This window comes from Pleurodeles waltl, chromosome 3_1, assembly GCF_031143425.1.
Source record: "Pleurodeles waltl isolate 20211129_DDA chromosome 3_1, aPleWal1.hap1.20221129, whole genome shotgun sequence".
Lineage (NCBI taxonomy): Eukaryota > Metazoa > Chordata > Amphibia > Caudata > Salamandridae > Pleurodeles > Pleurodeles waltl.
The window spans coordinates 1,466,841,626-1,466,856,582 of NC_090440.1; the positions used below are offsets into that span (position 1 = coordinate 1,466,841,626).

The window sequence follows — 14,957 nt, forward strand, 5'->3', positions numbered from 1 at the left end:
GATATATATTGTATTACTTAGAGTAGGAAAGACATTGCATATCTAAGCAACAAGACTAAACCCCTCTAACCCCCCTCCCTCCCAACAGCTGCCCGACGTAAATATGTGTACTCCACAAATCTTAAGTTTTATCATGTAAGGAATATAGCAATTAAAGGGAGCCGGTATGGTTTGTTAAGCGATCTGTTCATGTATGATGTACTATTTATTAAGCAGTCAGAAAGTGCTACCCGGGACCCCAGTACCAACCTCGGACACATCCCCAGAAGATGGAACATTGCAGGCTCCATGGTGGGATATTTGGCTGAATCCAGTGATCAATGGCAAACCCTGTGTTGTCCTAGTGTGCATCTTCTCTGACTTGTGCGTTAACTTTTTCTAGGATAGTGTCCCAGTCTAGAGCAACTGAGCGTTTACGGTATCCTTTGTGTTCTTTATGGCTGATTGCAGCACTCTCCAACAACTCGCATTTCACCACCTCTTTTCTTCACTGATGTATCAAAGGGAGACAAGGGGATTTCCAGTGACTGTTAATAAGCATTTGGCCAGTATTAATGGCATGTCTGCAAAGCGGGAGGATACTTTAGCCGCTTTCGGCCTAGGGTACAGAGTATGCACTATTCTAACGTACCCCAGTTGTTTCTCCCTGTCAGTCGTAATAATGTTCATCCCAACTCAGCCCAGTATGTCGGTAGGTGAGGACATGACCACAACATGTGAACTAAGTCCGCACTCATTATATGACACCGTGGGCAGGACACTGAAGTGGATGGGAAAGTTTAAATTCAATATATGCAGCGTGAGGTAAGCTCTGGAATATTGAGAGCTGAATCAATTTAAAGCATGTGTTCCGGGAGATTTGCTTCTGGTATTGTAGGAGGAAGGACCATTCTCCTTCTGTGAGTATCCTATTAATGTCAGTCTCCCATTTGTTCCTAAGGGAGTCTAGGGAGAATCCCAATTGTGCACTGGGGTCTTTATATAGCCATTTGATCAGGTGTCTCCCATGTCCCATGGTGTGTATCGCCCGAGTAGTTCATGCTTTATAGGTGCATTTCCGTCAGGCGCCCAGTAGCGGCGTACATAGCCAATTATACTAGCATGTGTTAAAAAAGGGTGTTTGGTAAACCGTGTGTCTGTGTAAACTCTAGGTGGGGCATTAATACTCCGTCTGTGAATAGAGAGTCCACGGTCAGTTCTGTCACTTGATTCCAAGTGCACAGCATCTTTGTTGTGAGTTCCTAGCTAGACAGAGAAACCACACAGCGGTATGTTTGGAGAATATGGAGCAGGTGTATGTGTGTATTTCTATTGCGCGGCCTAGGTTGCCATGCAGGAGATCTACCGGATCTCGATACACTTGCACTTCTAGATAATTAAATGATTGTGCAGCTAGTTTGATCTGTAATGGTCCAAATGTGACCTTAAGGGCATCATAGAAGCCACTGAAGGAAAAGGCTTATTAGCGTTTATCCGTAAACCTGACAGGTCACGGAATTGATACATTTGCTGTGACGCTTCCGCCAGGGGACATCGCAGATCTTTAAAATAAAGAATCATGTCATCTGCATAAAGGGAGATCGCGTAGAAAGGTCTATCTAGATGATTTCCCCATCTAGCAGCACATTGGTGAAAATATTGAGCCAATGGTTCCACTGGCAGGACAAACATTAAGGGGGACAGAGGGCACCCTTGTCGGGTGCCACTTAATATCTGGCATGGGGTCGATATATGAGGTCCAGTTTTGTCCAGTGCCATGGGGTTCGAATAGACGTACCCATTGAACATATATAGGAGGTATGCCGTAGGCTTATAGGGCTGCTAACATGAGATCCCAGCTGAGAGAATCAAAAGCTTGTGTAATATCTAGGGAGAGGCAACCAGTATATGGGTTAAGGTGGGTTAAGGTCTTGAGCAGCATCCATAGCATGAAAGAGTCTACATATGTTTAAGGAGGTGCATCTTTGGGGTACAAAGCCACACTGGTCGACATGCAACAATCTAGGAAGCGGGGAAGGTAGTCGGCCTGCTAATATCTTGCTAAGAATTTTATATTCGATGTTCAGATGTGAGAGAGGCCTATAGGAAGACATCTCCTCATGGTCTCTGCCGGGCTTGAGGAGAGACGTCACTAATGCTTCTCGGGTCAATTGTGGGAGCTCGCCCTTTTTCAGCGAATCTCTGTGCAATTTAACAAGGTGTGGAATCAGGATCATGGAGTAAAATTCTGCCAGTAATCTGTCAGTACTAGGTGTTTTATTGCACGCTAAGTCTTTGATGATGTTGCATATCTCATTCGCCATTATAGGCGCTTTGAGGACTACCTACTCTGGGGGTGTTACATGGGGAGCGTTAATTGAGCTAGGTATGACGTTATCACCATGGTAGCATTCCTCATAGATGCCATGTACAATTTTGCATAATATGCCTTAAATGCTTGGTTAATTTCTAACTTCGTATGCACTGAGCCATGAGCAGGTGTGTTTATGTGAGGAATCGGGGTAGGTGACAGTATTGGCCTAATGAGGCGGACCAGGAGACTACCTGATCTACCCACTTCCGTATGAATCTTATTAAGCTATACTCTGTAGTCGATTACTCTTAGATGTTCTACCAATTCGGCATTTGTTATATGTGCTTCTTGTAGTTAAGAGGTATCTTCTGGATGATTTACATCCTCCCGCTCCAGGGGGCCTCAGCTATTCTCTATGTGTTTGAAGTTGTGTAGGACCTCCCCCCGGCTCCCACTAGTGTTTTTATAGATATCCCACATATTACCACCTTAAAGGTATCCCATTCAATCAATGTGGAAGAGGCAGTGCCAGCATTATTTGCGAAGTATCTTGTGATGGCAGTTAATAATGTGTCTCGGAACACTGTATCCTCTAGTAGCATTGGCTGTAGCTGTCACTTGGGGACCGGGGCCGGCACTCGACCCCATGTCAACTTAATTTCCAATGGGCTGTGATTGAACAATGTCTTGCCCAAATATGTGACATGGGATATTTGAGATTGGAGGGTAGTAGTGCAAAGAAAGCGGTCAAGACGGAAGTGCAGCGCATGTGGGTAGGAGTAGGAGGAGCATTCTCTCATTCCCTCATTGCGACCATGCCATACGTCCACAAGGTGCCAGCCTGCCACCCACTGCCGCAATGCCTTTGCCTGTCTAGTCGGGTTCACGCTCGGCAATGGAGGGTGGGAACGGTCTAAAAGTGTACCTATTACTGTGTTGCAGTCACCACCCAGCACACAAGCGAGATGCGCCCAATCCGCCAAGTCCATAGACAGCTGCTGTGAGAAAAACACTTCTTGTTCCATGTTGGGCTGATAAATACATCCCAGCACAATCAGTGTACCATCTAAGCTACCTCGGAAGAGGATATATCTGACATGGGTAACATTTTTGGAGTCCTGGTGTGAGTAGGAGGTACCCACCCTTATCCAGATTGCCGCTCCTCTAGCATAAGCAGGATAGGAAGTGTGTTACAACTGGCCTCTACAATTGTCACGTAGTTTTTGTGCTTCTAATAATGTGAGGTGCGTTTCCTGAAGGCAAGCGACATGTACTTTCCTTCTATGTAGTTGAGCTAATATTGGGTGATGTTTATGTAATGAACCCATTCCATGAACATTGCAGGAGAGTATGTTATAGGTATTAGGAACTGTAGCCATTAATGTAAAGGGAATAAGTAAAGTCCATGTCAAACCATTCCCCCATTCCCCATCAGCAATAATTTGTTCGTCAGGCTGCAACTTTAACTGTAACTCGCCTAATAGACAGTCCAGCGAGCAGCAGCCTATCAACCAAACTATTAAAGCAAACGTAACATAATATACAATACAAAACGTATGCATTGGCTTTGGGGGGTGTTACCTGTAATCAGCGTTTTGAAGGACACTTTATCTGTGGTTAAATAGGCATCCAGACAGTCTCTAAATCGATCTTGGAAAAGCATGACTTCTATAAATGAACATTTCACGGTATGATCTAAACTGGTCCCCAGTTAGTGTACCTTACAGTATAAGGCTAAATTGCAGTAGTATCAACTATTTGAGAATTACCTTTCTAAGGGTCATTTTTTTAAGAGAGTCTCGACAGGACATTCACAACAGTGCTAGTATTTTACGTGTGACTAATTATGGCCTTGTCTTGACATATGGCTTACAACAGGCAATCTTGCAATTATATAGTCTTACAAGTCATTGGCTGTTTGTTGCATTATAGATGGAAAAAGTGCCACACTACTATCTGTATCTGAATCCAAAGTGCTGCCCCAGATGTGCTAGTGCTAGGACGGCATGACTCGGATCTTAAGGCCTCCGCAGTAAGTAGGGTTTCCTTCTAGCTTGCCTTAGCCTGTCTTGGGGATGGTGTAGATTGTACCTGAGACTTCGTGTCCCCCTCATGACAATGACGAGGGGGCCCTCGGTGGGCTGTTTCAGGAGGTGTCTGACCTATCCCTGTCCCTTGCGGCTCCAGTAATGTGTGGTCTATCCAATCATGTGCAGCCTCCAGGGTATCAAAAAATGAGAGGGTTGATCATGGATTATTTTAAGTGTCGCAAGAAAGATCAGGGCGTAGGTGAGACCATCTCTGTGGAGTTGGTTCTTTACTTCTGTAAATGAAGCCCGTTGGCATTGAACAGCCACTGTGTAGTCTGGAAACAAGGAGATCCATGTATTGTCGACAGTGAGCGGTGCCTTCTCTCTAGCCTCCTGGAGTAGTTGATCGTGGTCTCTATAGTTTAGGATTCTTGCCACAATGGGTTTCAGCGGTGCACCCGGTATAGGTTTTCTTGTGGGTACCTTGTGAGCCCTTTCCACTGTAAAAAGGGCTGAAAGTCCAGTTGGCGAAACCACACTGCATTGCCAGTCCTCTATAAACTGTGTTGGATTGGTGACTTCTGTGCCTTCCAGCATGCCACATTATTACGACTGGCCCTGCCTTCTGCATCTTCAGCGCGTTCCTGTAGCTGCTCCACCTGGCATCGCGATCGTGATACTATTGCAGTTTGTTCTGCTAGGGTTGTAAATGCCCTTTCATTTGTTTGTACTCTATCTGATAAATTGCCGTGGTCATCCTTTATGATGCCTCTGTCTGCAGTAAGGGTGCCAAGCTGTAATTCCACTGCGGCTCTTGATTTGCAATTCTCTCGTAGTATGAGGTCCATTTTATCCTCAGAGGATGTCTGGTCTGTGAGTGGCATCATATCTATAGCCGGCAATGTGGAGGAACAGTGTGAGGGAGGAGTGTGAGGGTGAGGCATTTTATCTCTGCCTGGCGTCTTTGTTTTTATGCGTCCCATTGTGTTAGCTCAATGACGCGATCACTCTGATATGGCGCTGCTCCCGCAATATGACAACTGTGCTGGCGAGTGCAACGTGATCTTAGACTCCACAAAACGGGGGCAGGGTCCCGACTCATTCACCCAGGCTCTGAGGTCCAGCGTGGCCACCCAATCTCGCAAGTAATCCCAGTCACAAGCTTATGTCCTGATAAATGATTGGGCCGAATGAAAATACAGTAGGGTGAGCCCCCCCGTCTGCCAGCCTTTTAATCAGCTGCCACTGGCATACGAGTCAAGTCTTTAGGCACTTTATATGTATGATATTGTCTGCTGGCACAAGGCTGTGCATGCACTCAGGGGCTCAGGGTTTGCACTCTGGAGATATCCCATTCTCGTGTTGGTCTGGGCCAGGATTCAATGGGCCTCCGCGGGGGGAGCCGCAGCTATCTCTGCAGATGCGGCATGGCACTGCATCGCAACTTACCATCTCAGTGCGTTGCCCCGCCCTGTTCTAGCCAATTCGACTCCATCAGGGTGAGCCAGCGCAGGCACGGCCGGACACTTGGTAGGAGTGCAGCAGTTTCCATGCCACAGCCCGGGCGTCTCCTTCCTTCTCTGTTGGTTCACACACGGCCCAGGCCTCAGATCTCAGACCTGATGGGTGCCTAGGGGAGGTTCGCTCATTAAATTTAAGCGGTTGGAACCCAACTCTGTTCCGTGCTCTGCTGCAAGCTCCCGAGTTTCTGTGTCCTCCAGCCCTCTTGCTGCGGGTCCAGCACAGGCGCTGCAGTTGCCAGTCATCTCCTTCACGGCTGCCATTTTGTCCCAGCGCACTCTTCATGGTTGAGCACTCGGAGTTCACACTACGAGCAAGACGGCTCTGTGTGTACTCCGGTATCCCTTAGTCCCTAGTCACTGTGAATGTGACTAGGGGCTCAGTATGTAGGCGATTCTGCAGGATTTTAGAATTATTTAAAGGTCCGGTTCCAGAGCTCCGGAATCAAGCATCTGCCATTTTGGGGTGGTAATCACACCCTGTTGATTAAATGCTTGGTTAACTCTTTGTGGTAGACATTAAATGGGAAGACACTGAGGAGTCAGCTAGCAGTGCCTTTGCTCAAAATCTCCTAATCAGTGCTCATCATTGACATGGGACAATTGATGACCCATTCAGCGCAGGCCTCACAGGTTTGGGGAGGGTCAGTATCACAACCTCTCTAGTCGTGTGTGGTAACATACCCTTCATTTCTGTCATTGTATGCTGCTCGGTGACCCAAGGTGCCATAAGATTTATGCAAGCTGAATAGATTTTTGAGGACAATACATCTGCTCTGGGAGATTTTCAACTCATCAGTTCTGTGACTGGCATTTTTTAATATCTTAAATGGTTATACTATGACAAAATATTGGGAACAAACATTATGTGATGCACAAATATTGCTAAAAAAATGTTAGGAACAAACGTTTGTGCACTTTGTATATAAACTACAGAAGTATCAAGATAAAAATATTGTGGGCCAGAATATTTGAAAAAAAGGAAATTATTATATCAATATATAAGTATTAAAAAAATTGAATATATATTATAACATATAATGTATACATATATTAATATATCAATATATCTATATACTTGGCATTGTATTTGGTTCATTCAACACATTAAAATGTAACATAATAATACAATTGCAAATAAATATACAAACATTTAAATAGTTGGTGTGAAAAATATATCTAATATATATGCTTTGAAAATTAAAACAATATGTAAACAATTAAACATAAATGTACATATAAAACAAAACAAAAATATAAAATCATATATATATTCATCAAATATAAATTAGATTAAATTCCACAATGCACTTGTTATATAACATATAAAATAAAAATATAAACAATTAAAAATGTTTAAAATAAGTACACAACCCCATTACTAAACAAAATACAAACAATTTAATTTAATAACAACATTTATAGAGATAACATTATTATTACATTAGTTATTGAATAAAATACTTAACATTAAAACAATTAATAAAATTAATTTGCTCACTTTATTAATTAAATAACCTGATCAACAAATTAACAATTAATTAAAAACAACAAATAATTAAAATATCAATCAAGTAAACAAGTTACATAATTATCAAATAATACATTAATGTACATAAAAACATTTTAAATACTTTCCCACCCTTATCCCCTACCACCCTCACAACCTACAAAGATTTTAAAAAATCAAATTAAATATAAAAAAGTAAACTTCATGTATTTGTTAAATTGTTTAAAACAAGATTTTACAACTATATTGAATAAATGATATTATAAAGAATATTTAAAAAAACTTATACATCTAAAACATTATAGATGTACTTTTTATATTTGTTCCATGATACTTTTGAACTGACAATCATTTTGACACAATATTTTTGTATCATGGGATTTTTTTCCACAATATTTTGGTAATTTACTCTCCTAAATAGATACAGGGGTATTGAGCTTCTTTGACTGTAATGGTGGCAACATTTTCACAGTGGGTTAATTTTCAATAATTGTATAACTCTGTGTCCCTCATCTCATCATAACTCACGTATGCCATTACTAATAACTAGTGAACTTGTAAAATACTTCCCTCAATAGATATTTGTGATTTTGGTTTTCATAGTATCAGGTTTTACTAACAATACCAGGTATATTTTTGTCATGTATTTCTTGTAGACTAGATGTCTCAGTGTTTGCAGCAGTGAGGAATATTGTTCTCTACCATGGGTCAACTCTTATTGCAGCCCAGGCTTACCAGAGACGCCATTTTCCAGCTCTTTCAGTTTAATGTCAGCTCCCAGTCTAACACCAGTCTTGTACCATTTCACTTCCTGTTGCAATGTCCCCAGATCACTAACTTGAAAACCTCCCAACCTGCATGTTGGATGCTCAACTTGCACTGCCCATAAAATAATGATCTCCTCTGTAGACAATTTGTCTTTAAATAGTTTCATACGCCTGAAAGTAGCAAATACATTTATGTTCACATTGTTTATGTAATTTGGTCTAAAGACCCAAAAACCATGAAACTGTTATGGATTATCTTTCTGAGTTTTTGGGAGATGAGAGAGTTTATAATTTGTTCTTTATCCAGCCATGTTGAATTAAAGACTTCCCATTTTGGGACAGAGATAAATTTACATCAACTTACAGTGAGTGTTTGTGCCCTGCCCAACTTCAACTTCAAAGAAAGGACTTTAGCAGGTGAGTTTTTCTGGGGCTGAAGGCGTAAAGTGCTTCATCACAACACCTTTTCATCATTCCTCACTCAGATACACGGAAGCTGTTAATTGTGGAAAACCCTGGATCTTGTGCTGCTGAATGAGGCTAAAATTCCTTTGGTCAGACATGGATCTTGCTTGGTAAGTATGGAGTGGATGTCCATGGTTATGAAAGCACAGATTTGCCAAAAGAGCATTTCACTATCGTGTACTTAAGAGAAAAGAATTCTGTGAGATTTTCTCTGTCATAAGGCACTCTCACAGAACTGGAAATAGATAAAACCATTTCAAAAGTTAGATTGGAAGTTGTTGGTAATGGTTAGGGGTTGACTCAGGCATACTTATCTGTGACAAGCTAGCCTGATCCCTTCAAGAACCCATGCATCATTCATTACTCCTGTGAACAAAACTGATAAGAAGAAGGACATGCTTTACTTGCCAAAAGAAAACTGTGAGAATAATTCCAAACTCTTGCTGGTACCTCTGCACCAAGGACTGGATCCATAACTGTATAAAATAGTTCCTGAGCAAATTCTCAATTGTGTTGTATTGCTGTGGACATCTTGCAGCCTCCTGGGAAACTTGCACCTAAGGCCTGAGGCTATTATAGCTAAGAGGTGATGAAAATTAGGATACTTGATACACATGGAGAACACTCAGTTAACTGGTGGAGTGCTGGGAGAAAATTTGTGAAACTGTTGCCAGTTCCAGGACCCACACTTCATATTTCTCTGTAAATAGACCTGGTTATGTGAACCTGTCTTGAATAACTAGAAACTCCTTCAAATTAAGTGAAAAAGTATGTACATCAGAAGGCCTGTTGCATACCCTCTGAGAAACAGCATGCAATATACAGTGGAGTTCATCCCATCCTAATTGCTCTTGGTGAGGGCTTATGTCCTACAGATTGAACTTAGTTTGAATCTTTATGATAGCTATGTTTGTTCACTGTGGTGTTGTGTTTTTCACTGTTACATTATATCCATATTTAAATTTCTCTCAATATGTCCTACAGATTGAATTTAGTTTGATCCTTTATGGTATCTCGTTTGTTTACTGTGGTGGTGTGTTTTTCACTGTTACATCACATCCATATTTAAATTTCTCTTATGAGGCAAGGGGGCAGAACAAGCTACATGTGAATTAGGAGCAGCTTTAGGTAAAATGGTTTCTGTGGGTCCCTCTATGTAGGGAGTATGGAACAACAATCCTAGTTCATATTGGCTGTGATCTGCCCTCCCTCTGACCCCAGTCAGCCATGATGAATTCCCTATATTCATCCTCTTATCCAACTTCATCATCTCCATATTCCAGCCAATAGTTAAACGATCCAACCTATTCAGGACTCAAGAAAAGAGTTTGTTCTCAGAAAACCTCTCCCGACTTGTTTTTATGATGTTTACTTTAATCAAATACATCTGTTGTTCTCATGCTACACAACACCATCCTGGTATTATCAAAATAAATTTGAGATGTCTTTGCAAACAATATAGCTAAAGTTTCTGTGTCCTACAATATTGATCCAAATAAATATTGAGAGAGAAGTAATCGCTATTTGTACTTTCACCGAATAATACCTGATGTTGTCAGTTGTTCATGCTGATATGGATGTGACAAAATCCCCTGACGAATGATCCCACAATGGTCTATCTGAGTTTCCTCAAGCTCTCAGAGATGCACAGAAACAATATTTTGACAACTCATTTAGATAACTAACAAAAAATGTTTGGTTCTACAGCAAATTGGTGTTGTCTTCGAGCAATCACTTTCCTAGCACATTTACCCTAGTTATTGCCATTCTATGATTCAGCCACAGCAGTGCAGTGACTACAACACACCAATGTTGTCTCAGGGATTATGGGCTCAGTAACATAATGCTGTCTGGCATATCCAATTTTTCTTCTCCTCATGGTCCAAGTCACCAACAACAAGATGGCGTAGAAGAAGTGTTTCCTGGAGATGATTAAGAAAAGCCCACCAGGTTCTGTAATGGTTTAGGTGGCTGCAATCTCCAGCAGCACACGCGAACAGACATGACCACAATCCACCTCATGAGAAATCTCTCCCCATTTACTATTTTCATCTCAAGTAACAAGCACAGTTCTTGAAGTTGTACATGATGACTGAGAACATGAATGAGAAAATATTCTAGCATAAGTAATGTTTATGGGGGGTATCAGTTGTGATTTACACAGAATTCACACTTTAGAAAAAAACATAGAGACTAAAGTGCAAACCTTTAGAGCAAAATGTCACAATAAATATTTGCATAGGTTTTAACAATAGGTCAGTTACCCTGCTGATGTATGATGCAGTTCAACCCAAACTGCATCCACAATGTTTCAGTCAGTCTAAAATAAAAAAAAACAGCTGTACTGATGGACTTTAGAAGGCAACTGTGAATTAACCAAGTCAATCTTTCACAGTAGCATGTTAGCAGATGCAGACCTGGTGAAGAGTAATTCCCTCAAAATTAATTCTGATAAAACTGAGGAGATGGATAGATTTTTCTCTTCCCAAGTAAATAATGGTGACCTTCTGATTTGGGATCAAACCCCTCCGATCTTGCACATTGCAGGGGCTGAGGGTAGCGCCAGGTAATGAGCTGTCTTACGGCTCGAAATCATTAAGTTATCTGATAGTTGCTGATATTATCTGGGTATCTTGAAGAAGATCCTCCCACTCCTGTCTGTCACCACTCCTTTTACGGTTATCCAAGTCATATGAGGATTATAGCTGGATTACTCTCTCTCTTTAGGCCTTTCTCAGTGCTTCACTTACAGGTTTCAATTATTCTTCAAAATTTGTACAACATTCATTGGCTCCCTGTGACCAACAAAAACCTGTTCAAAAGCTTGTGCATATGTCACCTGGCCCTGCATAATCAGCCAGCATTCATTCACAGCATGTTTGTCTCTACCAGACGTTTCGCTTAATGCACTCTGGTTTCTATCTCAATATTCCCAGTATCACAAAGGTTAATCATGGTGGTGAATCCCTAGCCAGTCAGACAGCAAAGGTTTTGCAAATCAATGCCTTTAACAATGCAAACTTCCAATAATCTCCTTGTCTTTAAAAAAATGACTCAAAACCTAGATTTTAAGCCTATATGTTTTTGAACGTTTACATGTCAGTTATGTATCCTAGTGCAAGGATACCTCAATTGATTACAGCACATTGTACAATACACAAAATGAATGAATCAATGAATACATAACAGAAATAATACAGAAGGCAGTAATGTTGCTAGAGGTATCTTAAAATATATATAGATACTTTGAAAGCACGTTGGTTTCTACTATCAGTGATAACAATGCTATCACTTAATTTCAACAGATTGTTTTGGTGATGAAGTAGGAGTGAGACTTTACGAGGGGATGGTTTGCATTAGGGTATCATTAAAAAAAATATATATTCCTGTTGTTTACGCAACACACCTTGAGTGTTCTTTTATAATGCTCGAAATGTTCAGTTGTCTCTAACTGTACATGAAAAGGCATACCTTTGAGAGCCTCGTTAACATAACTCTTGTAGTAATGTGTCCTCCACGGGTCATTAAGGGATGTCCCACGCTCAGAAATCCCATTCTCAGTCACATAAATTGGGGGATTGTTGTATTCCTCCTTAATCCAGTTCAATATCCTTCTGAAGCCAAAAGGAGTCACTTTCAGCCAGATAGAGCCGGAACCCAACCAACTGCGGTCAACCATAGAGCCAACACCCCTACAAAATAATACCAGAATTCAAAACAGTTTCCAGGTCATAAAAAAATTTAAAATAATACAGGGACATTGTTTGAGCTGCTTTTTTACAATTCAGTTTTTTTAACGAAAACAAATGTGAATGTTCAACAAGTGCAACACATATACCTGCATACTAAGAGGAAAGAACAGTTTTCGGAATGTAGGTATAATAATACATAAAGTATTTGAAAAAGTCCACCTGTGGAAATACTTCAAGATTACCATTTTTACTGGTTAGCGTGTTGCCTGCCTTTTGAACTCAGTTATGGATTAGTGTTCCTCTTCAATTTTAGTGAAGAGTCTAAGAATCTCTCAAGCTTGATTACTCTCCCTATAAAATGCTGTTTTTGTTTGTTTGGGCCCATTGATCCAAAGATTATTAGAGTTTAAGGACGACTATGGTCATGAATATTTTCTAGATGAGATTCACCCACCTTTGGCAGGTAAACTGTTCGTACGTTCAGGCACAGTTCACTGCCCTTACGTGTGTTTACTAGTAAGTGGAGGAGGGGCAATAGTTCTCAGTATTCGACCTGCCCTGTTTGTGGGACAGGTGAGGAGTCTGAGGCCCATGTCTTTTTCCTTCGCAAAACCTATGCTCACTCAAGAAAGAAGTGGTTGCTTCCGATTTGTAACTTCTTGGTATTAGGAAATATGTAGAAGAACCCAGAATCTTAAAAACCAATCCCTGGCAACCAATTATTTTCTCAGTTGCGAGATTCCTATTCAATTCATGGTGTATTCGTAAAAAGCATTTGTAATCGACCAACTCTGACTAATGCCCTGAATCTTGAGCAGTGTTGCACTTTTTACCCAATGAACCAAAGGAGTGTTTCGTCGATTAGTTTTATCTTAATCATGTTTTATATGTATGCGTATAGTATTGCATTTTTTTCCAAAATGGAGATGTATCACCACACAATTATAATCCAATCATGGTATAGTTGTATATATTTATTGATTTTATAATGTGCTTTTATGGCTATCAGCCGCAAGAAAGTATTTTTTGACTGACTGACTGACTTTTGTTTGAGCCAAGTCTGGGCTGGCCATTTCTGTACAGTTATCTCTGTTTAGCATCTTTAAGTGTATTCATCTTTACACAGCTTCTCCTGAGATTATAGATATGTGTAGGTTTTCTAACTATAGTAATTATTTTTGGGATGTAATAATGTTATTGTTTGACTCCCAAAGGTAAGTGTGATACTTGTTGGACTTTTTACTGTTTTATCGCTTTTGTTCAGTTAAACTTATCATTCCAGAGATTTACTTGTTTTCTTTACAAAGTCTTTTAACCAAAAAAACACATCTACGCCTAGTAGATCATTATCCCTAAACTCACCTATTTTAGGTTTAAACCTATAATAAGTGTTAAAAACCCACTCTTAGAAAAAAAACTGTAATGAGTGTAAATATATAAACAATGATAAACACCTGCACAAACCCAAACTAAAATGCCATTCAAAGAAAGGAAAGAGAGACACAATAAGTCATTTATATTTCTTCCTGAAGAGGCCAACAGAATGTAACTTTGTTATACAAGTTAGCAGCAAGAAGAACTGGTCTAGGATTATTCCACATGAGTTCTGAAGTCTTTCTTCTTCTTTTAGCTTCTTCCAGTTGTGTGCATTTGGATTAAATGTGCGGGGTTTAGATGCATGCTTTAGGTCTGATCTAATTATTATATACACTGTAGATTATCTGGAAATATTAAAATCATATTTGATATTCTGGCAGTGTTTAATTCTTCCACTGATAGGTGAAAAGGCTGGCTCATAAGAATCATGGTCAGCATGTACTATCACATTTACCCACAAACACCAAATTTTCTAACAAGTTAATGTTGATAGCAGGTGAACTGCCAAACAGCCCCGGATTTAAACATTCAGGGCAAGGTGTAAAAGTACCTATGAAAAGAAGGCTGTCCCCAAGCACATAGGATAGAAGTGAAAACATGACACAAGACTTTCCACATATCAACAAAATTAATAGCAGCAAGGTGCCCCATTGTTATATGCAATGCCTTCAGCTAATCCTGGTATTTTATCCAACTGCATTTTATTGCTAGCTTTTTTTAGCCCATAGTTACAATGTCAACAGCAGAATTACAAGTCCCATAACACAATATGATACCCGATAAAAGGTCTGGACTGACTTAAAGTGAGACATTTCTCATGGAGACACCTGCCAAGTATGAATGTCCACTTAACCTCAGCAGAACCTTAATGTAGTCAGGCAAAGAATGCAGAAAAACTGTGATGAGCATGCTTAAAGCATGAAGTTTCAGGCACTTGAGAAGCAGGCCTACAAATGAACTTAATGTAATTAAAAATGTTCAAGGTTTCACAAGGTACTATATTGTAGTCAGTGTTAAACACCCCTACAGTGTCATAATATTTAGTAAGAAGTAGATGAATACCCCCAACTGTGTCCTGGAATTTGTTTATTACAACATTTGAACATAGCACTCCTATTTTTTAATCTACTACTAGTCCTTTAAACCAGACATAGGGGCTGATTACGAGTAGGGTAGTCCTAAGATTGCCGTACTCGCAGTGGTGGTCCGACTGCGCATCCTTAGTGGTCTGACCGCCAGATTTGGATGCTAGCAGTCAGACTGCCACAAGACCGCCTCCACCGCCAGGATCTGGGATCCCGAC

At 40.5% G+C, this 14,957-nt stretch overlaps 1 protein-coding gene across 1 annotated transcript in view; it reads right to left on the reverse strand.

The window, feature by feature from the left end:
- The window catches only part of LCT (lactase), a 364,432-nt gene that overhangs the window by 40,856 nt on the left and 308,619 nt on the right, over positions 1-14,957 (reverse strand). Inside the window, exon 15 of the mRNA XM_069225073.1 lies at positions 12,057-12,277. Coding sequence (XP_069081174.1) covers positions 12,057-12,277 — 221 coding nt within the window. The remainder of the gene's footprint in view (positions 1-12,056; positions 12,278-14,957) is intronic.